Source organism: Rhamphochromis longiceps, linkage group LG4 (assembly GCF_057381845.1).
Source record: "Rhamphochromis longiceps isolate RC_006_pf linkage group LG4, R_longiceps_female_GT1.1, whole genome shotgun sequence".
Taxonomy (NCBI): domain Eukaryota; kingdom Metazoa; phylum Chordata; class Actinopteri; order Cichliformes; family Cichlidae; genus Rhamphochromis; species Rhamphochromis longiceps.
The window spans coordinates 34,577,400-34,602,065 of record NC_140560.1 but is presented as its reverse complement, the minus strand read 5'-3'; the positions used below and the strand labels follow the sequence as shown (position 1 = coordinate 34,602,065).

The 24,666-nt window shown below is 44.3% G+C and overlaps 1 protein-coding gene across 1 annotated transcript; it reads left to right on the top strand.

Annotated features, from left to right (window-relative positions):
• The first annotated feature begins 897 nt into the window (after positions 1-897).
• LOC146672185 (uncharacterized) lies at positions 898-24,404 on the top strand. Its single transcript, XM_085404711.1, has 22 exons — positions 898-1,095; positions 4,433-4,510; positions 4,594-4,659; positions 5,036-5,187; positions 5,990-6,074; positions 6,834-7,005; positions 10,068-10,254; positions 11,173-11,266; positions 15,825-15,923; positions 17,263-17,319; positions 17,420-17,488; positions 17,578-17,667; positions 17,747-17,856; positions 18,050-18,545; positions 18,849-18,941; positions 19,061-21,097; positions 21,183-21,330; positions 21,417-21,534; positions 22,251-22,410; positions 22,948-23,049; positions 23,523-23,609; positions 23,975-24,404. Exons 1-22 carry the CDS (start codon positions 967-969, stop codon positions 24,113-24,115), a joined length of 4,770 nt encoding a protein of 1,589 aa, XP_085260837.1. The 5' UTR covers positions 898-966; the 3' UTR covers positions 24,116-24,404.
• The last annotated feature ends 262 nt before the right edge of the window (positions 24,405-24,666 follow it).

Genomic DNA, 24,666 nt, shown 5'->3' with positions numbered 1-24,666 from the left:
TGGTAATTTTATAAACAAGAAGCTGTTTCGGGGACATTAAGAAAAAAAATATTTTGTATGTTATACTTTTGTTGAAATGCCATGAAAACAGCAGTTTATTATTTCTGATATTATGTATTTCTGATGTATTTCTTTAGAGTATGTGTCTCATTTATAAGGAAACAATAACTTTGTAGGTTCTGTCCAGGTGTAATATTTTGGTACAAAGTCAGATTTCACTTATTTTATTTAAGAATTAATATTTTTATTTACTTTTTAAATTAACTTTATTAGTCAGGTGTGTGTGTGTGTGTGTGTGTGTGTGTGTGTGTGTGTGTGTGTGTTTGGAGTGAAGTATTTTGAAAAACAAAATGGTAAAAAAAAAAAAACTATAATAATGAGTTTTATTTTGTAGGTGTGACCGGAAGATGAGGTGATTTCGCCGCTTTGTTTTTTTCAAACTTTATCCTCAACTTTGCTCAAATATATGTTGTTTTAAACATAATTAATTATTAATCAATCATTATTAGTTAATTAATATTCATTTCTGTAAAAATTAAGAATTAAGGAAGGAAACTCCATTAATAATCGATTTTACTTTGTAGGTGTAAGCCGGAAGTTGAGCGCAGGTCTTACTTAAGCCGCTGTGAGAGAAGTAGATGACGCTGTAAACTCTACCTTTCTCTTTTTTTTTATAAAACATTACGGTTTAATGGATGTGTAATAGCTGTATGTGTTTTTTTAGCAGTGTGTTTTATCTTAAAGCTAAAACAAACCGTTAAAAACCAGCTTTATTTTGAAGGTTTCGATCGGAAGCGGAGTGGCGGTATCACGTCAGAGGCCATGACGACAGGAGCGCGCGGCTCAGTGTGACAGATGTTGTTCGAGGAGAAACCGCTTTACTAAACTGGGAGACGAGAAGAGGAGGAGGAGAGCGGGCCGTGTCTGGATCTGTCCCCGCGGAGGAGAAGCGGCGCTCACCGAAACATGTCCGGGGAAAAGGCGGCGGCGACTCCCTGCAGCAAGTTCCAGGCGAATATTTTTAATAAGAGCAAATGTCAGAACTGCTTCAAGTCGCGCGAGCTCCATCTGCTCAACGACCACGACCTGGAGCAGGTGAGTTCACGATCACCTCAGGTGCTCCTGTCATAACGTTTAGCCACTTTTGTTTGGATTAGTGAGCTTTCTGGATAAAAAATGTTATCATTAAACCGCCAGCTTTAGTCTAAAAACATGCAAATATTAAATATGAAGATGCTAACTTTAAGATTTCATTTTGGTTGATCAGTAAAAGAATCAGAAAAGGTCATATTTTGTTTTATTTTATCTCTGAAATGTTCTTGTCAGGAAGTCTATATATTCAAAGTGTCCCATGTCTCCCAGAATATATAAAAGTCCCACATCAGCCTCCCTTCAAGTCGAAAGGTCCACAAGGTCCACATAAAACTATAAACTATAAATAAAACTTATTTTCCGTGGTCTTCGGCATAAAAATCAGACTTTTAAAGTTATTTAATCTTTATTTTACCAAACCAACGGTTTATTTTTTATTACGTTACGTTTTTATTAATTAATGGATTTCTAGATTTACTATGTAACATATTCTCTTTATTTATTTATTTATTTATTTATTTATTTTAACATGATTTTTTTTAAATATTTCTTTACTTTTAGATTATATGGTATAATTTTATATAGCCTAAAATATTACAAATGTAAAAAACTTAAAAAGAAATGTTGACTTTAAGTTTTTAGTTCATTTTTAAACCATTTCATCAATGTTAGGAGCTGTGTCCAAATGAATAACTAAGGTAGGTGGTAAGGGATCGGGGTTTGTTTTATTATGTGAAAAATGCTTCCACAGCTATGCAAAAATATGGCTGGGTAATGAGTTTCCTAGGACAAGGGAGAAACAAAAATTGAAACTCTGCACCCAGAATAGATTAAAAGTCATGACTAATTCTGTGATTTCACCACCCAGCCCCACTACACTAACCTCCCTGCAGTCCCTTATCCCATTGTTCTGCAGAGTAGCAGTCTTTGGAAACCCGAATATGTAAATGAACTCTGATTAAATTACATGATGTGATTAAGACTGATGCATCAATGCATAGATAGTGTTTACTGTTAATTCTGTTAACTGTTATTCCAGTTAAAGGTGTGCTGTTAGGGTTGTTGCTTTGTATTTTGGGATCAGTACTTATAAATAGTTACTAAGCAAATCTAATGGAATAAAAGATTTAATTCTGTTTATGAAGGAACGACTGGGAATTCATTGGTTTTCTGTTACTTGTAAATTTTTTAAATGCATCAATCTGTCAAACAAAAGCCTGAGGAAAAAATTAATTACATCATCTTTTTACCAGGCGTGCTTCAGCCCTGTGTACTTAGTGCTGAGCAAAACATGTCAGGACTGAAAACACGCTTATGAAGGCGAGGTGATGTAAGGAGGTGATAGTGACAGCTTCCTACATGCCTCACATTGTTCAAATATGCCATCACTTTGTGTCCCCCCTCCCGCCTGCTTTTGCCGGGCCCTGTAATTTCAACACCGTTCATCAAACCTGCAAACACCACACACGGTTTTCCAGTGACGTTGCAGGCTCAGAGAAAACCACCTTGTTTTGCTGTAATTGTGGCACTTTTCCCCAGCGTTTTAATGTTTAAAATGACTTTGAAAACAAAAGAACCCAAGTGTCTGAGACAGGAGGAAGCACAAAGAATATAAATATGTTTATTTAATACTTTCGGGTCACCACAGCGGGTAGCTCACCATGTTTGATACAGCAGATTTTTTTTCTTTTGGCCAGATGTCCTTCCTGACTGAATCCTAAGGGGATTTGTGTCTCCCCATGGAATCAAAACCAGGGATCTTTTACTTGTTAGGCGAATGTGTAAAGCATGGCATGAGTTAAAAGTGAAAACTAAGTACAACCTCACTTAGAGGGCAAACACCACCCAGGTGCTACTGATCAATGCTCAGACCCAAGAACTCAGTCTCAGTCTCTACAGGCCTCAGCTAGCAGGATAAATGTTCAAGTTTATGAGTGTAAAATTAGAAAGAGACTGAACAAGTGTGGATGGTTTGGAAGAGGTCCAGGATAAATGAAAATATCTGTAGGGCTTATGTTTGCAAAGCTTTCTGGAACAATGTTTTTAGACTGATGAGAGTAAAGAGGAGATGTTTGACCACAATGCACGCAACCAGACTTATCATATCAACATATCAATGCCTCATACCAACTGTCAGCACAGTGGTGGAAGGATGAAGATTCGGGCACCTTGTGTTCATTCAGTAGACTGTGAACTCCTCATACCAACGTGTTCTAGAGTCAGATGTGAGGCAATCTGGGTGATTGAGCAGGAGAATAATCCAAAACACACCAGCTGATAAAGAAAAGACTCAAGGTGGTGGAATAACTCAAAGTCCAGACCTCAAACTGACTGAGACTCTGTGGTCGGACCTGCAGACAGCTGAACGTAAAGCAGTGCTGCAAACCTTAATGAACTGAAGTGACATCGTAAAGACGAGTGGGCCAGACGTCCCCCACAACCATGCAAGTCTGAGATATGTGTGATTCTGTTTTGTTATGAGGGTTTTGTGCAGCTCCTGAAGAGTTACAAGGTTGTTTTTGTAAATTTAAACTAAAGTCTGAATAAGTTATTCTGTACTTTTACTGAAAATTACCAGGGGAAACACATCCCAGGCTATTTATGTGCTTACATCTGACTTATGCTGTGGCACTGTTATTGCACTACAGTACTGCTGAATGAGTTATTCTGTCTCATCAGAGAACATGGACTGAAAATGCCCTTTGTTTTGCTCTGCTGCCTGTGAGCTGCAGTCTCCGATAAAACACTGTTAGGTACTTTTTATCTGTCAGATGTAAAAGGCTGATATTGCCGCCACGCTGCCGGCAGGGCGGGCAGGTGGGTAAAGTGGAAACCCAAGTTTCTGAATGTGATAACTCAAGAACGAAGCGACGTAGGAGTTTCAAATTAATCCCATAGGTGTATCTATCAGGAGGCTGAGGGGTACTACTGAGCGCTGCCAGTGTTTTCTTCAATGTTCATAAATATCATTATTACACATTTTCTTGAAATATTGTGATATAGTTTTGTGGCTACCCATGCATCAGGTTATTGCTGCTAAAGGTGGTTCTACAAAGTGCTGGATCACTGATGTACTGTCACTCAGAAAAAAAGTTTAAACCTGCTGAGACGCTTTATATTTCTAAATTAAAAAACAAACAAACAAACATGTGAATATTGAAAGAGGAAAAACAAAGAGCCCACAGATCCACGACGTAACAGAAGGTGTTTTTGGCGGGTTTGTACATGTTTCTGTTGTCAGACTACAGGTTCAAATCCCACAACAATAACAACAGGCATCAAATCCACACAGTTCAAAACACTGACTAATATATGACATCACTGTCCTGTGCCCTTCCAGGCCAAACCCATCTATGCAGGCTGGCTGTGTTTGGCTCCAGAGGGGACAGATTTTAACAACCCGATGCAGAGGTCAAGGGTAGGTCAACTTTTTAAAAAACACACGAGTGTGGCATTAGTGTGATCCTGTGGTGATTTTAGTTTCCTGTCCTTCATCGTCAGAGATGGCAGCGGCGCTTCTTTATCCTGTACGAGGACGGCAGCCTGAGCTTCGCTCTGGATGAGCTGGTGAGAAACAGCACAGATACTAAAATTACAAACAAATGCAAACATAAAACATAACACGGAGTGTACAGTAAGCCCCAGCCTGTGCATGCATCTGCATCTACTGTATGTTTTGTTGGGATCCAGAAGGCATCTTTAAGCCAGATGTTGTGCACACAACCACAGCAGATGATGTGGGCTTAGCCCGTCCTTTAATGCACACATCCCCCCTCTCTGTTTCTCTGTCATCCCCTTAAATCCCGTTCCCTTTCATTCCACACTTCACACCACAAACTGCTTTCTGTTTAGCGGCCATAATCTGAAGTTTTAGTAAACATGACGTCTTAACTCGCTCTTTGACCCCTGGAGGAATAATTTGGATGTTCTGATTCTCCTGCAGCCCAGCACTTTGCCACAGGGGACGGTGAACGTGAACGTGTGCACAGACATCTTCGATGCAGAGCCCAGGACGGGCCAGAAGAACGCCCTCTGCATCGTCACCCCAGAGCAGGAAGTATTCATCCGTGGTGACAATAAAGACATCATTAATGGGTCGGTATAAAAACCTCAGAGTAGCGTTAAAAAAAGAGATTGCTGACATGTGTGGGCACAAATGAGCAAAAAGGGAGAAGCTTTCTTGAAAACATAAGTTGAAAAAAAAAGCCTTTATTTTGAAAAGTTGGCATGTTAAAGGCCAGCGGTAATTTACTATGACTAACTAAGGGCCTTTATTCTGAAATTCTGACAGCCTTGAAGCATCTTCATTGCTTCCTGTATCTAACTACAGTCTTTTGTTTTGAAAACTGGACATATAAGTGCATTTTGATAAATTCGTCTAACTCAGGTCTTGTTTTATGTCAAACATAAGACTCAGGGACCAAAATCATCCCAGTAAAATCTACAGTCTGGCCCCCTGGATGGCTATGGAAGGCCACCCGGACATTTAACGGCTTTTTCATACATTTAATAAGTTACTGTTTTTTCCATTTTTATCAGTAGGTTTGTTTTTTTGACAATTTAAGTCAAGAGACATGCTGACATATTTCTTTCATTTACTGCAAAAGGATTTTTTATCATGTACAAAAACTGAAATAGATTTTTGAAATTACTCTGCTTATTATTATATTAAGATGAAATGTGTAGTTAAACTTTATTACAATGAGAGAAAGCTCAGTTTCATTCCTCAAGATCAAATGAGCGTGACAACTCTGATCTAAATAGGGCTTCACATTTAGAAACTCTCACATACCTCTTGTCATCCTGGTAGCTTTCTATACCTACTTGGAGGCTTTTATTTTGAAAAGAATTACATTTAGAGGCGTCCTGATGGCATTGTGTCATGTTTTGTCTCCAGGTGGAGTGAGCAGCTGGCAGTTTATCTGCAAACTCACAAACAGAATCAGAAGAAGAAACGCAAAGTTGAGCCTGTGGCCAACCAGGTATTGTGCTCATGTGTTAAAGTGTCCAGTTTTTGTGTTCACGCATGCTGATTATGAGACTTATTTCAGACAAGTTTATACCAAAGAATCAAGACTGGTCTTATTAAGATGAAAACCACAAATGTGCCAGTAAATAATCACCTGTCAGGAGACGTTTAGACGATACTTCCTCAGTGAAAACCTGAAAGAAACACCAAGGAAGAAACTTTCTGATGCCTTTGAAAGTTTCAACTTCTTTTCCAAATGAAGACAGAAGAAAAGAGTTTAGAGAACTCTGAGTGAAATCAGAGGAGTTCATGGTGACTTTCTAAAATATGTAACAGTAAACCAGCTTTGCATGATTCACAGATCAAAATAATCCTTATTTATCTGACTCTTAGCCTCAGTGCAGCCCCTCAGTTCATCCTCTGTTTGAAAATACTCTGAAATAATGTGTTTTAGCTCCTCCCCGTTTAAGCCAGCTTTCCTCCGATTGGCTGCCCCTCCTAAACAGCAGGTAGTTTGTGGATCTGTGGTCAGAAATTAGGCATATCCCCCCTCCATGACATCACAGAGACACAGTGACAAGAGTAGAAAACAGTGTCTAAAAAATTAGTGTTTAGAGCAGAATGAAGCATATGAGAATGTTTAAAGTGTCTGTTATTGCACAGAATCTGTTTTCAAACATGAATGAACTGTTAATTTACAGCCACATTATTGTACCTGTATTAATTTAATGTTAAAAGTGTGAATTTTCTTTGTCTCTCTAACAAACTTCAGGAGCCCAGTCCAGCAAAAATGGTAGCAACCAATCCGAGTTTTCCATCCTCGGGGAGGGACCGCCCAGAGCCCGGCCAGTGGCAGGAAGACCAGCGGGACGGGGGGCCAGATGTGACTCCCATCTGGACTGTCACGGACACCGAGCATCTGGGCCCTGAGCGGACCCCTGCAGGTGCAGCGGAGGAAACCATACAAACACACACACAGGCTTTCATGTCTATCAGCCAATCACAGCCGTTTCCTGTCCTCTCGCACCATCCTAACGTCCTGCAGATGTTCGCACACTCGCAGATTTTTATTTGTCCGTTTCGTTTAACCCTCCTCTAACCAGGCGTACCGGCTGAGCGCTCACTCGCGGGCAGTCGGGGGAACGGGCTGGATGAGTTTCTGTTTTAACAGGAAGTGGAGTTACTTGGAGAGATGTGCAGGAAATCCTGAGCCTCTGACCTTCTGGCATCATAAAAGCCAAACGGCAGACATGAGCCCTCCAAGGCCTCTTAAACAAGTCCTAATGGGCTTGATGTTCGGCACAGGGCAGGTATTTTTCCCTGCTGGAGCTTCAGGCTGCGACAAAATGGACACGAGTGCCCATCTGGCATCAGGCTTGTTGCATAGTCTGGAAAGGTCCCATAATGAAGTTCTGGATTAACTCCTGCTGACTCTGACTACAGGCTGCTTCATTAGAGAGATGGAGGCTAAACACAAAGCTCCCTCTGTCAGGATTCCCCTGCTTAACAGGCTCTCCTCTGGGGAACTCATCCAGTTTTTTAATTTCTTTTGCACATTTATCCCATTTCATTATGTTTTCAACATTTGGAGATTTCTAATGTTTACTGAAACAAACACATCAGCTGAGATTTCAGTCAGTTGATTCTTTGACCTTCCAGTTTAAAAGCTCTGCGTTTTCAGAAACAAATACTTTTTAAATGGCTCTACAGATGCTCTCAACCATTTTTAGACAAAAATAAAAGATCGTAAAACTTGACCGTTAGTTGTGCAGGTTCAGGGAATAATTAAATAAATAGTCGGCAGACTTATTGCTACAAATAAGGGTTAGCGGCAACCGTAAAATCACAATGGATCCACTTATTCTTAAATCAGCTTAAAAGGGAGTCTTCTACCTTTGCACTGAACAGATATCAGTTATGATGATGACGGCTTGTGGCTCGATTGTTTTGCCTGTCAATAAATGTTCAAGAAGTACACTAATCAGTACATGCTGATGCTTTCTTTGTTTCCAGACTAGGCAAACAGAAATCCGATAAACCCGAGTTCAGACTTGTTGTTTCATATTGTTGACATGTCAAAGTTTTTTTTAGTTTTTTACAGAGTGGATTTTCTTTTGTCTTTAATAAAATGTTTAAACGTTTGGTGAATGTGCAATCCTGTGAAAAAAGTGCGCCTGGTTTTTTGGCGGCCTGTAGAACCACCTTTACCAGCAACAAAACAATCGTTTTCTGTACGACTTTATCAGTATCGGCAGAAAACGTGAACTTTGGTCCAGTCTTGTTTGCAGTGTGGCTTCAGTTTATGGAAGTTTGCAGTCCTTAATTTATGCACAGCTCTTTAGCTCTTCAGTCAGGTTGGAGATTTGCTGCTGTGCTGAGGATCATTGTCCTGTTTCATTTGCTCCAAGCTTTAGCTGCCATACAGAACGCCTCACGCTTGACTTTAGAATACTTTGGTTTACACAGGAGTTCGTGATTGAGTCAGTGACTGCAAGGGGCCCAGGTCCCGTGGCCAAACATCTCCACATTGGCCTCGCTTGTCCACGGCACGTTGTTCTAGAAGTCGATGCAGCTTTGCCAACTAAACCATGCTGCCGCGGTTTTCTCCTGGCAACACTTCCAAACACGCCGCACCTGTTCAGTCGTTTTCTAGTTGGACTGTTATGAACTTTAACCTTTAACATGCTGACAGAGGCCTGCAGAGTCTGAGATGGAGCTCTTGGGTCTTTTACAGTTTCCCTGAGTATTACCTGACCTTGGGGTGAATTTGCTGGGACGTCCACTCCTGGGAAAAACTGCAAAGTGTCTTGAATATTTTCCACCCGTGACTCTTTCTCACTGTCGAATTATGGATCTTTACAAAGGGCCTGATAACCCTTCCAACACTGCATGAGTAACATATATCCCCACAAAGCTTCCTAAGTCGAATACTTAAATTAAGACCTGCACATTAGAGAAAATTTACTGACTTAAACTCGACGGGAAATCTTTGAAATCTGTCTTTTCTGCTTCTTTAGTCGGGCTTTGCTTTTATTTTTGCGCTTTCACAGTGTTGTCAGTGTTAACGGTCTCTTTGTATCGTAGCAGCCAAAACAAAATGATTAATAGGCTGTCATACAGTAAACAGAGTACTTCTCTGTTGATGCTACCATAGCAACTTTACAGCATTAACTCTAAATGTGGGATTATCCTCTCCACAATGGGGAGGAAGCGAAAACACCTGAACCATCTGCATGACTTTTTCTGCGTGTTTTTCCCAAGAGAAGCTGCTTTAAAGTCATTAAAAATAGACACAGAATGATCGGATTTAACTTTCTGCTTAATTCATTTGCTCATCGCGAAACAAAAAAAAATTTCATTCAGACGCAGCCAAAGGAAGGTTATTTCCATATGCAGAGCTGCCTATGTGACACAAATTATTACAGAAACTGCAAGAAAAGGTGGAGCTGGGGTGGAAGTGGGTTGAATGTGTAGCAGAAACTGTAGGAAGTCGAAAGCAGCTGAAAAAGTTAAAGAGAAGAAAGTGACAGATTTGTGTATTTGAGGGCCTGTAACTCAGACTGTTTGTGTAGTGTGAAGGTACACTACACAGTTACTGTAGAGTGAAAATCTGCTGATTTTAAGGGGCAGTGATTTTCCTTTCACCCTGTGATTTATGGCTTATCGCACTGTTGAACTGATGCAGTGATGACAAGCTGATAAAAGTCTGAATATAAAGCATCAGCTTGACATTGTTCTTTTTATCAGAGTGGTAAAAAACTGTGATTTTTGTTATTTTAAATGGTGCTGAATGAGGTAAAACACTGATGTGTTGGTGTTTCCTTAAAAGCCGGCGGGAGAAGGTTGGGATGAGTGAAATGAATTGTGGTTTGTGAATAAAGCTTGGCTGAGGTTTTATGGCAAAGGGACGCCTAATTTCGTGGACTTAAACCAAGCTGTGGTTTGATGTTCCTGCTCTCTGATGATCTAACAGTCTGAAACTTTTTTGTGTTGGTTTTATCTCCAGGCAACGCCTCCTCCTACCTGTGCCTGGACCCCAGGGGCTCTCTGACCTCAGCCGGCTTCGGCGGCTCGGTCGGGTCTTCAGACTTGGCGGCCTCTGAAAGCTCCGACACCGGCAGAAACAACCGGCTGACTGAACCCAACAACATCCAAACATCAGCAAACAACAAGAACCAGAGGCAGGACGGGAGGTTAGAAGCGAAGCTGCTTCCTGCTCATTTTAAACATCTTATGATTACATAAATCTTCGTGTTTTGGAGCAAGCAGCTTTTTCTTTTCTTATTTATGTTTGTGTGTAATCTGTGGGTAACTCATCAGAGCCATTTAAAGTGCACTGGCAGAGAAATGTGCAAGCAATTAGCACAAAGGACATCCAATGCCTCCCCCAGCATAAAGCCGAACAGGCATCACACACCGCTAAACGGCAGATCAAAGCCTCACGCTCTACCCCTCCATTAGAGATCTGACTGCTGCATTTTTATATTTAGCCAAGAGAAACCCTCCCAGTTTGTGCCCCAGCAGCATGCGAACGGGTCACGTGAGGAGAAATCATGTCAGCTCTTCGCTCTTGTTGCCTTTTTGGGAAACGAAAACACAAAATCCTTATCCCTCCCCCCCAAATAAGGTCAGAAATTCCAAAACGCTGGTGTAATTAGATATCCTCGGCATTGTTTCTCAGGACCTCAACACTGACAGTCTGCCTGCCAGTCAGGGAACGAACCTCAGTTTGAGGGCACGGAAGTGTCTGAACCCACCAAATCCTCACATTCAGAAAGGAGTTAAAGAAACCGGCCTCTTATAAAAAGCCCCCACAGTGTGCTGGACATGACAAGAAGAAACACTCAGTTCATTTCAGGTTCATCCAGGTTTACTTTAAAGGTGACACAGCCTCATGTGTCCTTATCTATATGAATACCACAAGTCTGGGTTTATAGTTCTTCTGTTTGGTGACTTTTGCCTCGATTTAATAGAAAAATGCCATTTTTGACCTTTTGAAATCCCGGAGGATGAATGTGAGCAGGAGAGCATCCACAGACTAGTATAGGATCCCGTTAAGGTCCTTGTACCTGAGTGGAAGGAGAATCTAATCAGCTCTTCCTGTTTTCCAGCAAAAACAGATCGGAGGCCACCAGGAAAGAGCAGGAAACGGGAGCATCCATGTTGAGGACGGGCAGGAGCGAGACTCGTACCAACAAACGAGAGGTGAGATGTAAAAACTGCTTCTGTGACACAGAACCTGCATCTGTTTTCCTTTCTCTTTAAATGAGTGGTCAGTGTGAGTGTCTGAAACTGTGAGCCCAAAAATCTGCGACGTCCAGCTTCTTTTACCCCATCTTCATCTTCATCTTCAAGCGTGCTGAGTTTCATAAAGTTTTTTCAAATATCCTCTAAATTCTAATAGAAAATATTTTTATTGGAGAGTGAAATCCTTCCAGCATGTTTCAGGTTTTCTGTGAGAAGCCTTCTTTAAAGTCAGTGATTAATGGGGCGTGTCGTTCAGTTTCTGCAGGTTTCTGCATGTTCATGCATTTATGAAACAGTACTCAATATTATGCAGCCATGAGAAAAAGAAAGTTTTCCCAGGACTCTGGAAAAAACTCAAGTCCTGAGACAAACAAAGTACATCCCAGTGTTCAGTAGCTTGTACAGTCACCTTTAGCAGGTCTAACTTCAAATAACAGTCTTTAACATCGCTGTGGAGGCATTTTGTTCTTCTTCCCACCACAACATTTCAGTCAGAGTGAGGTCTGGACTTTGACCGGGACACTGCAGCTCCTCCGTTCTTTTCCTTTTCAGCCAGTCTGCTGTAGATTTGCTGCTGAGTCACATCTGACTGATTATAAAGAGAAGCTCATCATCAACTCAGAGGCTGCAAGATGCCCAAATCGTCATCCCCCCACCACCGTGCTGACTGTGCCTGTGGGGTGTTTGGTTTACAGTTTAAAGATAGTGTCATCATTGATGTTATTTAATATGTTTGTAATACATTTGTCTCTTAATTTTATACCATGCTTTTCACCTGTGGAAGTGAAAATGGCATCACACTTCAAGGGTTTTCCTGATATTGAAAATCTAGCATCATAACAACCCTGGTTTACAAACACAGCTCATTCTTTAAAACTAGTTTAACCGTCAAGTTTCTTAATAGACAATGGGACGTATTTATCTCGTGGCCTTCCTGCGGAACTTGGCTGGCTTTGGGAGGCAAAGAGAAAGATTCAGTTAAAATATCTGAGTGAGGTTTTCTTTCTTTGTTGTCAAACTGGGCGACGATATTTAGAACCTGGTCTATCCAGTTATTATTGGAGAAGGAAGACCTGAACAGGTTGTCAGTATCACAGGAGTAAGAGAGTGAAACACTCATAGTCCTGTGTGGACACAAAAAAAACCACATAGCCAACCAGCCACTGGATTCAAACCCACAACCTTCTTCCTGTGAGGTGTGAGAAGGCTTCATATTCAGCTCATCTGTAAAACACCGCTGGGCTCTGGTCTCTGCTTAATAACCCACATTTTCTTTTTAACAATTCAAACGAATGTTTTTCATTTGAATCATGTTTAAAGTTAAAGGAATGCCCCTTTAAAAACAAAAAAGATGGTGTTCTTTAATAATTTTGGTAAATAAATGATGTTTTTGCCATGAGCGGGCAGCCGTACTGACCGCTGGCCACTGTAATATTCAGTATACAGACAGAGAGCGCTGTGAACTGGTGACGGCACAGACAGACGGAAACATCCAAAAATTGGAAAACTAAAGACAAGAACAAACACAGAGACAGTGTTGTTATGTAATGTGTAACTGGGAGGTTGGTTTCACATTATTACAAAAGAGGCCTATTTTTAACCCGGTGAGAAAAGAGTAACAATAAACAACAAGATGAGAAAAATTCTCAGTGAAATCGTTTATTGTGGTGAGGCTGTGCAGGAGCGCAGAGCTTATAATAAAAACGTGATTGAGAAAATAAAATTTTAAGTCCTTCAACGCCGGCATCCAACAATTAAAAACCCGCTTCCTGCCTGTGGTCGTTGGCTAACCGTGAACAGGTAATGATTAATCCTAGCGTGGGTTTGCCGTGATTCAGACCAGCCGTCGTATCCAGCTGTGCTCAGGCTGCACCGGGACGGGCCGCGAGGTTGGACTGGTTTGAACATGACTCAGGCAGCAGCCAGGTGTTATCCATGAAAGACGTCACTCTGAGGCCGAAGGTCCGACCTGATCAAACGCTGCCCAGAGTTAGACGGAGAGTTAGGAAAACTCCCAAATTACAGTCTGAGGCTGTTTGCTTCAGTCTGTCAGTGTGGGTGTAAACAACCCGAGGACCCGTTCAGGTCTTCAGAGCGCTCATTCGGTCTAAGCCGGTGATGAGAGCGTGGCGTGAAACGCGTGGACGAGCCGTTCGGGCCGTGTCCGGGCATGACTTTCTTCACATGAGCGAGCACATGTGTCGGCAGGTGGGAGGGAGGCTGGTGATTCACTGTGAGCAGAACTGGTTTTGATGCCCTGAAGCAGTTCAGACGCCGTTCCTCTTTATTTTCCAGGGATTCGGAATAAACCAATTAAATGTGAGGACCCGAGGCGCTCGGGGATTCTTCGCGATTCTCTTGAAGTGCTGCTGACGGGCTGAAGAAACACATGATGTCATGTATTTACTGATAAACTCGGAGGAATGAGCGCCTCCCGGTTTCCAAGCGCACATCTGTTTGTGAATGCTAGTCAGTGTGTCAGGGCTAGACCCCGGTGATTAAGGAGGTGAGCAAACCCCAGCAGGAGTCTGTGTGACGGCAAAACACAAACATTCCCACGGATGATACTTAAAGCGAGATCACCTGTTAAACTGGGCTCACTGTAGTAAATATCCAGAAATGTTTTCAGGATTTTCTGTTTCTGAAAGGAGGGTTTAGTAGTTCAGATTCCTCCTGATGAGCCAGAAAAGCAGATTTAAAGGAGAGTCCATTAAACGAAGCAGGAGAGGCCTGTGGGCAGCGTGTTGTGCAGCACACATGAGATTAACTCGCTGTTTCACAGAGGGACCATCGACCGAGCATCAACCTTCAGCCAAAAGCTGGCCCTCCTCTCATGTCCACCTGAGGCATTAGCCTTACGGCACATGAGATCCCTGCTTTACCCAGTGAGTTACACCGGCACTGGAGCTCACTGGTGTCTGCTAATTCAAGTCAACTGTCATTGTGTTGTTGGTGCCTCTAAATTTATTTATGACTCATAACATGGCTCGCTTTGTGTGCTGACTCTGCAAGAAGTCTGTGTTTGTGCATTGTACACATAAAGTTTAGCTGACAACTTTCCTCTCCATCCTCACATCCAAAATGGTCACACATGGCTTCACATTTCTAAGCGGGTTCACTGCCACCCCACCCCCCCAACCGACTGAGGTCTACCCCACCTGGGACAGGTGTCTCTGAACCAGTAAAAAAAACGGATGAATGGATTTTATAACGGACAGTCAGATCTCAGACTGCCGTCTCCAGGCAAGTTTCTTTTCCCCTCAGCTGTAAAAGACTGATGGGTTTGTTTGTCACCCCGCTGGGCCGGTGGGGAGGTGGCATGGACACTCAAGTTTGAGAACTTCTGTGTGAAGTTCACGTGTTCCCCCGAGGCCTGTTTGGGCTCTCTCCAGGTACTCCGACTTCCTCTTGCAGCTCAAAGATGTACACGTTGGATTAGCTGGTGATCTTTTTTAAATTGGTCGTGTACAGTGAGTAAACAGCGTGAGTGCATTACATTAGTCTGCTTCCTTCAGCTCTTTATTTTAGTTTGTTCGCTCCTTTCACAGTAAATCGTTGTTTTCAGCAGCCGGAGCTGCTGCAGAAACATTGTTAAATCACAGATGGTCGTCTCAGTGGCCGCGGTTAATCTTTGATTAAACACACTCCCCTTTTCCAGAGGATTTACTTTTTAAATACAGCAGCAGCAGAATATTTAGGCCCACGCGTTCATTTATGTGTCTTTGGGTGCGTTTGTTTTTCTAGTCATGAGAAGGTCAAAAGAGCCTGTCTGGAGATTCTCGAGTCAGCCTCTTCTTCTTCTTCCTCACTTCCTCCCCCTCGGTTTTGGGAGGCCTTCAGGGAACAGAGGAGCGGCTCTGTCTGCAGTCAGAGCGCCGCGCTCCTCCGTGTGTCGGGGCTTTGGATACTTTTCAATATAAATGCCAGGAAAAAAACCACAAAGAATGTTTTGTTGTGATTAAACTGGACATTTTTCCCCTTTAAAGTGGTTATATAAGGAAGAAGAATGAATCTTTTGAACAGCGGAGGCTCAAGTAAACAAAAAAAGGGGACCCTTGTTTCACTTAATGCGTGTAATCCAGAGTCTGATACGTGCTGTTAGAGCCGGCATGAAATCTGATCATAACAGGCGTGCGGCAATCTCACTCTGAGTTTTGGAGCATCATTTTGAAAAGTAAGACTAAAGCTGCAGAGTCCCGGGGATTATTTATCCTCTAAAACCTTTTTCATGCATTCCACGGTCAGACCCGCTTCAGCGAGTGAGAGTTTAACAGGCAGTGGAGAAAAGCCCGCCGGGCTCCCCGTGGTGCTCCGCGGCGGGCCTAATCCTCACAGCTGACGTCTGTGCCAAGCGTCCAGACTATCGGTTACTCTGGTTGGTGGAATGCAGGCAGCACATGCAAACAGCCTCCGTCCTGATTGAGGAAACGCGTCACGTCTTCTCATCAGTGAAAGCCTTCCTGTGAGGGAAGTTCTTATAAGTTTAATTTGGGCTTCTTTTTTTTTCCTTCTGTAGAAACTTCAGTCGTGTGGAGATTCGTCCTCTCTCGTTGCCCCCCCTCCCCAGAGAAGAGCCAGGTCTCTGGACCACAGGACATCAGACACGGCCATGACGGTGAGCCACTGATCCGAGGGCAGTTTGAGCCTCGAAGTTTCCAGAAGTGACTCTAAGCACAACTTTTTACTCATACCTGATACTGATTATTGATCTGATCCCAGCAGAAAGCTGAGGTAGAGACCCTCCTCTTACCTGTAAGGAAACATCAGGGGAAGCGTCGTCTGTTCTGACCTTTTCAGGCACGTTTAAACTCGCTTTGACCAAAAACGTTTGCAAACACACAGAGAGAAGCTGTCTGTGGAGCAGGTGTGACATGCCTCCAACTGCTGAAACTCTACTCTGCTGACCTGTGGCATAATAAACACAGTCCTACAGATCAGTCAGGCTCAGACTGATATCTGATTCAAACATGAGATGGTGTGGAGTTCCCCCCTCCTACCCAGCCCTCAGTTTTGCAAATGGAAATACTACAGTACTAAAAATCGATCTAAACCTGTCTGTAGAAGTAACTGCCACCCAAATGTGCCACTTTTGGCAAGCCGTGCAACCAAGTGTTTGTGGTAAAAAAAAAACATCTCAGTCTTACGAAACTCCAAAACCTTCATTTTGTTTTTGTTTTTTGAGCACGATGGGCAAGTCATCCAGGTCCTGAAGGAGCAAAACAGCCCCAGACCATCACACTACCACCACCATGTTTGGCTGTTGGTGCTGAATGTTGTGTTAGCTTTACGCCAGACGTAACGGCAGTCAACTCAACTCGTTAGTCCACAGAATTTTTCCCAAAAGTCTTGGGGGTCGTCCAGACGTTTTTGGGCAAAAGAAAAACAAACCTTTGTTTCTTTTTGGTCAGCAGTGGTTTCCTCCTTTCAACTCTCCCATGGATGCTATTTCTGCCCAGTTTCTTTCTGAATGTTGAATAATGAACTCTGACCTTAACTGAGCCACGTGAGACCTGCAGTCCTTTAAATGTTGTTCTGGATGCTTTTGTCTCTTGGAATAATTTTGATAGGCCGGCCAATCCTGGGAACGTTCACCGCTGTTCCAAGTTTTGTCTCTCACCGTGGTTCACTGGAGTCCCAGACATGGCTTTGTATCCCTTTGAGACTGATAGATGTCAGTGACTTTGTTTCTAGAGATCGCAGCTGCTTTTTGTCAGACAGGTTTATTTAAGTGACTTCTTGATCCAGCCGGTCTGACAGTGTGGCCGAGTGTGAAGTCAGCTTTTCAAATCATTTAAAAACTGCATTTTGTATTTACTCGGTTTGTCTTTGTCTAGTATTAAAATTGATCACATAAGTAAACTACTGGTCAAAAATGATGGAAGCAACAAACAGTCTCAGCTCTTCTCTTTTCTGTGTGTTTTATTCAAACTTTGTATTTTTTATCTTCTGTACAGCCAGACTTGTTAAACTTCAAGAAAGGCTGGATGGTCAAACTGGATGAAAATGACCAGGTAAACATTTTAAAGTAATCCAAATCTGGCTGTTTCAGGTTGTGGTGATGATTTAAAGGATCTTACCAGCCTGTGTGAAATGTGCTTTGCTTCCCTCTAGTGGAAGAAATATTGGTTTGTGTTGTCGACTGACAGTCTGAGATACTACAAGGACTCGACGGCCGAGGAGGTACTTTAAACCCGGCTTCATAAAGTAGAATATAAACAGTTTTTGTGCATTTCCAGATCTTCACCACGTTTTCTTTCGTCTCCTCACAGGCCTCAGATCTGGAAGGAGAGATCAACCTAATGAAGTGTTACAATGTGTCTGAGTACCAGGTGCAAAGAAACTACGGCTTTCAGATCCACGTAAGTCTTCGCTTCTGCATGTCATCACTTCATGTTCTGCTCTAAAGATGGAGGTTAGTCACATGTTTTTATGTCGCAGACTCCGAAGGGCGTCTTCACGCTTTCGGCGATGACCGCGGGGATACGAAAGAACTGGATCCAGGCGCTGATGAAGAACGTCCATCCGGCCAACGCCCCTGATGTGGCCAGGTGATCAAATCAAATCAAACAGGTTTTGTGCAGGTTGTGCAGTTTAAAGTGTTTACAGGTGATTTAAAGATGAGATAAAAGTAGATGAAAGATAAGGTGAAGCTAAAATAAAATGTTGACGTACTAAAAGCACTTAAATGATAATAAAAATGATTGATTATTCTTTTTAAATTTTAAATCATCCTGTTCTCAGTTTACCTGGCCAGCACATTCCCTGCAGCCCACCTGAGGTCCTCCCCAAACCAGACGTGACTCAGGACTCTCCCTCGGCCGACGTCTCCTCGGAGAGCGAGCCTCACCCCAAAGCCAGCAGCGTGACGGAAAGACGGCGCGAAGGCCGCTACAAGACCTTCGACTGGGCTGAATTCAAGCCTGAGAGCGAGCCGGCGGTGGACGCCGATCTACAGAAATCCCCCTGCTCGCTGGAGCTGGGTGACCTGGAGCGAAGGAAGCGGCGCGAGGAGAGGAGGAGGAGGTATGAGAAGATGCTGGGCTTCTCTCTGCTAGAAAAGGACGGCAGCGTCCGAGCGCTGAGTCCGAAATCGCAGCAGAGAATGGAGGAGGAGATGGAGGAGTGCTGGAAGCAGGTGGAGAAGACAATGTTCAGACTGGAGAGGACGGTCCCGCTGTTTTCTGACGGGAGAGATGCAGAGGAGATGGAGAAGGTGCTGCAGAGCTACAGGAAGGCGGTGAGTGGACTTTCAGTTTTAAAGAAGCATGACCAGAAATAAATGATAAGTTGTCTCAGAGTCTGTTGATGTGTAAGTTAAACCATAAAAACAGGTAATTATGCAGATATTTGAAGGCCAGAAATTATTGCAAGTATATCTTTAATTGACACAGTTGATTCTTTTGTGTTTGCTCACAGGGAAAATACAATCAGTTCGTCTGTTTCTTTTCGATACAGGTATAAAATGAAAAGTAAGGCTCACCTGATGGAGGGTGTGTGAGGCTGTGTAGATTAACTCTTTGTGTACTTTGTGTTATTGGAGGTGGAAGATCTGAAGGTTCAGTTGGAGGAGTCGGAGCATCGACGACTGGAACTGGAAGCTCAGCTCAGCACAGAAAGATTTCAACATCAGCAGGTGTGAGAAAGCAGCTTTTATCTCAGACACTCTTTGGTGTTTGATGTTTGTTGTGTTTGACTGACTTTGATTGTTTCAGTCGGGTTTCTGTAGTTTTATGACCTTTTTTTTTTTTCCAGCTGGATTCTCCCGTCAGTCCTGAAGCTGATTTTTACCCATCAGATATGAAAGAAAAGCCACTCAAAGACCCGACGAAGAGCCTAAAGGAGGCGTACAGAGAGCTCCTGCAGCAGCAGAACGTCATGAGACAGAACATGATGGAGCAGCTCGGCCAGGAAACACCTTCACCAACACCACAGCTGCCCAGCATCTGGCTCTGCGATACAGGGGGCGAGCTGCAAGAACTGGAGGATTTATTATCTGAGACAGCGGCCTCACCTTTACTGTCACCTGCATCAGACAGCCAACACTCTCAGAGTGAGGGAATGAGCTTCGATGACAGGACAGCCGACCTCCAGGACCAGCTGCACGCAGACGCCCGTCAGCTGTTTCCTGTCTCAGAGACACAGGCGGATAAGTTCAGCTCGTGGGCCCATGAGTCCGCAGAGGGAGACGAGTCCCAGCTGAAGCAGGTGACTCCTGATCAGGTGACCCTGGAGAAGCTTTCCCTGGAGGTGGAGCTGCTCACGAGCCAGAACGAGGCTCTGAACCAGCGCAACCAGGAGATGCTGAACCAGCTGACGGAGGCAGACCGCGAGATCGAAAGGCTGAAGGCGGAGCTCAGCAGCAGGTACTCAGAGCCCCGTGACCTCCCTGAGGTGGAGCAGCAAGGGAAGACCAGGGTGGAAGATCTGGAGATGGAGCTGAACTTGAAGAACCAGGAGCTCCAGGAGGCCCAGACGCTGATCAGCTCCCTGGAGGAGACCCTGAGGGAGACGGAGGTGCTGCTGCAGCTGAGCGACCCGGTAGGAGAGGATGAAAACAAGAAGAGGGACGAGAAACCGGAGGGATACCTGCTGCGGTGTTTCGAAGCGACCGAGGCCAAGCTGACAGAGCTGGAGAGACAGCTCGACCAATCAGAGCTGAACTGCAGGGAGTTGCAGGAAGCGGAGAAACTTTCCTGCCAACGAGCGACGGAGGCGGAGGCTGACATCAGGAGGCTGAATGAGGAGTTAGAGAAGGAGAGGCTGAAAGGAGACAGAAGTGTTTCTGCCGAGGAAAAGACCCAGAAGGTGATCGAGGGGATGGTCGCAAGGCTGAGCGCTTTGGGGAGACTTTTAGAGGCGATCGACACGTTGGAAGGAGGTGAGGCGAAGGTGGAGGAGGGGGAGAGGAGTCCTGCTGTGGTGAGCCAGCTGGAGTGGGAGGAGGCTTTTTGGAGTTTGCTGCTGAAGAAACTGAAGGAGGATCCGTCCAAGCTGATCGAGCCCGCAGATGTGCGGGTCGGCGAGGCGGCAGAACAGATGGTGCTGGAGACACGAATGCTGCTCATAGGCCACCGTCTGCTTCAGACCGAGCAGGCGGCGCAGGAAGGCAGAGAGGGCAGACGCGAGGGCGAGGCTAACGATATAGCATTGGAAACCACGAAGACGGAGGAGGAGAGCGGCATGAGTGACTTGAGTGACTTTGAGCGTTTCAAAGCCGTCACACAGATTAAAATGTCTATGCTGGACCAGCTCGCCGCCTCCCTCAGCGCCGCCGCCGTGCACGAGGAACTCCAGCCGACAGCAGACAGACTGTATGAGTTTCACTCTTCAGATCATCCTTGGATAGCGTCGTTCATTTACTCGGCGGCAACCGAAGCACTTTACCGCCATCGATTGTGCAGGCTTTGGGCTAAATACGCCAACTGCTCAAAATGCGCCAAACTCCGGGAGGAGAACGAGGACCTCAAAGCAAAACTGTCAAACCTTGAACAACGACGCACATCGAAGATGAACGCAGGCTGCCAGACTGATGAGATTTACCTCCAGGACGCAGAGCTTCAGGGCGCAGAGGAGAGTGAAGAAGAGGAGGAGGAATTGATAGGTGAGATGGAAATCCCACAGAAGGTCTCAGATGAAAGCTTAGAGGAGAGCGATGAACCAGATGGAAACGTGGAGCTGATTTCAGCTCTGAGAAGAAAGGTGGAGGAGCTGGAGGAGCAGCTGACGGTCTCCGAGGACAAAATGACTTTGGTGCAGCTACAGCACGAGAAAGAGACGGAGAAGCTGAAGGTAGGTGCCGCTTTCATCCACTTTTGTTTGACTTCCTGTCACGAGCTTTGTGTGTGACCTGTGTGAGCGTCCGCTGTGCCTGCAGGTCACCTGCGAGCGTGGACTCGCCTGCATGGAGGAATCTCACCTGAAGGTGGTTGAGGGGCTGCAGCGTCGACACAAACAGGAAGTGGAGCGCCTCCTGGTGGACAGGGACAGACTATTAGAGGAGGAGAGTGCTGCTACTGCAACAGGTGAGGGAAAGCGCCCAGTAAGAGATGAGGTGTTGCCCAAAATCGATTCAGTTTCAAATATTCAGACTTCCTCCTCTTCCTCTCAGCGATCGAAGCCATCAAAAACGCTCACCGCCTGGAGCTGCAAAGGGAGGTGCAGAGGAGATGTGAGTTCGAGAACAGCAATGGGCTCTCAAACCTGGAGGAAGTCCACAGGCAGCACAGGTACGTGAGCATCCCAGCAGGTTTTACAAGACAGGAGGGAAACACTGGAGTTAAACCAAAATGTCATTCTGGAAAAATCATCACCGCAGGCCGGCGTCAGGACAAAGAGCAGACTGTTGATTCTGGTGGTCAAAGATGTTTTTTACAGGGAGAACAAAAGCACCTGCAGCTCACAGCTCTGTGCCAGAATCCACAGGAAACCTTTTCCCCACCAACACGGTGCTGGTGCAGAGCCTGAACTGAACTGGCTGGCAAATGTTTTAAATCCCATGATATTTTTTTTCAACAATCAGAGCCCGAAAAAATCCTACCTGCCCTCTGTGAAGGCAGGTAGGAGGTGCTCGTACATAACATAGAACATGTAAATCACAGCAGGCTCTCATACTCCCAGCAGGTTTCTAAATCAGTCTATTTTCTGATGGAAATGAGTGAAACTGGATCCAGACTGGGAACCAGCACCCTGTCATAACCGCTGCAGTTGAGTGGGAAGCAGCAGTGATGAGAATTGGCACCTTTGTCTGCTCCTCTGCATCAAAAGGAGCCAGCTGAGGTGTTTCAGGCATGTGATCAGGATGCCAGTGAGGGGTTTGGGACCCGGTGCAGGCCCAGTACAGATCGAGTCTATCAGCTGGTTTGGGAACACCTCGGTGTGCCGACAGGAGAGCTGAACAGAGAAAATACGGATAGGTTGTGACTCTCAGTGTGTGTCTTTGCAGTGAGGAGCTGGCCTCCTGCCAGCGGGAGCTTGAGGTTTTATCGCAGCAGTTTTCTCTGAAGTGTCTGGAGAACGGACATCTGGTCCAGGCTCTGGATGCCGAGAGGAAGGCCCTGTGCCAGTGCCAGCAGGAAAACCAGGACCTGAGGACCAGAAACCAGGTGAGACGCACAATGAAGGCCGTTAACGGCTTCTTCTGACATCCTGAAATTTAAAGACAGTTCAGATCACTCTCATTTTCCTCTGCAGCTTTCTGATTTAGCGTCTAAGTCTGCGGCCGCCATTGTAAAAATCTCCACATGACGATTGTTCTCTGTTTAGGTCCATTTATGCAGCCTTTGTTTACACTTTGGTGAAACACTAATCAGGATAATTCAGTGTTTTTACTGTTCCTAAGTAGATTCATGGACTTTTGTACTTGGATCATGTCAGAAATCATTCATTGTTTGAGTGTTTGTGGCTTTACAATCTTTTGCACGCACATTAAAAAGCTGAGCTGTTGTTCACTGTGAATAAAAGCTGCAGGAGTCAAAAAACAGGCGAAAGATATTCACAGACTCCAGTGAGACCAGAGGTGTGAGCTCGACTGTCGCTGTGGGGGTTTAAACATGTCTCCAAATACTTTTAAAAAAGTGTTTTTGAGGTCAGAGGTGAAGCAGCTTGATCGTTTCTCCTGTTTTTCACTTTTACTTGTTCAGGAGCTGAGCGGCCACCTGGCAGCAGAGATCACCAGACTGTGCACGCTCGCCAAACAGGACGCTCTGCCGCTCAGTCAGGGGATGGACGTGTACGAGATGGAGGTGAGTTCGGCTACTGCATGGTCATCGAGAGGATTTTAGCCACAGCTTTATTTCCAGCATTCAAAGTTATTAAAAAGGACCGAGTATGAAGAAGTCCCACCCTCTATTTTGCTGTCCAAATAGAGGGGCAGCCAATCAAAAGAAGGCTTGCATAAAGGTGGGTGGCTTTAAAAGAAAGAGGAACTCAGGGAGAGGATGAACCTGAGGCTGCACCAAGGCCCAGGATCAGAAAAATAAGGATTATTTTGAATTGTGAGTCATGCAAAGCTACTCTGGAGCTGGTGTCAACTTTCGGCATGTGATACCCTCTGGCTCCATCAACACAAACTGCAGTAAAAACTGAAATTACACCCACTCTGGTGATTCCACATAAAGAATGATGGTTTTTCATGATTGGCTCACACGTACAATATGTAAACTATGTAAATGTGCTCGTGAGCCGACTCAAAGGTTAAAAACACATTTCATTTCAGATCACGCTGCGAGTGAAGGAGTCTGAGGTCCAGTGTCTGAAGCAGGAGATCACGTCTCTGAAGGACGAGCTGCAGTCGGCTCAAAGGGTCAGTTTCACAGCAGCTGCACTAATAATACAAATATTACTAATAATATTGTAATCTGCTAGTTAACCAGTCCGTGCTGCAGAGTTTCATCTGTTTTTAAACCTCAGTGTTTGATTTTGAGAACTGAAGGAGTGCTTGAGCCTGAACAGCTCATACTATCAGACTAAATAAGCAGATGATGTTGCTTCTACCAGCGCGGGGCTTCCAAACATTAGCTGTAGTCACGATCTGTGTACAGGTGACTTACTTGCAGGGTTCGAGTGTGTTAATTAGGACTGAGGGTGATCTGTGCCTGGAGCCGATCGAATCGAGTGGACGAAACGGCTAAATAAACCAGATTTTGTTTTGTTTTTTTGGTGTGACAGGACAAGAGGAACGCGACAAAGAAGTACAAGGACATGTACACGGAGCTGAGCATCGTTCGGGCAAAAGCGGAGCGAGAGGCAGACGAGCTGAGAGAAAACCTGAGGCTGGCTCATCAGGCGCTGGGACGGACGTCGCCGTGACGACTTGTCAGTTTTATTTCCTCATTATATGCCACCTCGCCCCACAGTTTACTTCAGATTTGTAAAGATGTTTTTACTGCTTTAACCTTTCTGACACTGAATCTGTGATGTGTTTGTATTTGCTGAATATTACCATATAAAAAACTGTAAAATATTTGTTTTGTTGTTTGTCATTTTAGGAAAATATTTTAAATTAAACTCCTTTTCTGGCTGATACAGCTGCACTGTAATTTATATTTGTATTCAGGCTTTAACACTGCAGTGTTTTTATTGTAAAACTATTGTTTTTATTAAATGAATTTGTCTCATTGAACCAGCGATGTTGTGTTCCATTGTGCTAAAGGTGAAATGCTTTTCATTATTGCACTGGGTTCCTATACAGTGGTCCCTCAGCTATCTCGGGAGTGATGTTCTAAAAATAACCCGCGATAGGTGAAATCCACAAAGTAGCCAACTTTATTTTTTACAATTATTATGGATGTTTTAAGGCCGTAAAACCCCTCACTACACACTTTATACACTTGACTCAAACAGGCACGAACATTTTCAGA

Bases quoted from the DNA above. Each gene is read 5' to 3' on its own strand.
- LOC146672185 (XM_085404711.1), top strand. From the start codon at position 967: ATGTCCGGGGAAAAGGCGGCGGCGACTCCCTGCAGCAAGTTCCAGGCG. The intron at 17,489-17,577 runs GTACTTTAAACC...GTCTCCTCACAG, and splicing joins AGGACTCGACGGCCGAGGAG to GCCTCAGATCTGGAAGGAGA. The intron at 17,668-17,746 runs GTAAGTCTTCGC...TTTATGTCGCAG, and splicing joins ACTACGGCTTTCAGATCCAC to ACTCCGAAGGGCGTCTTCAC.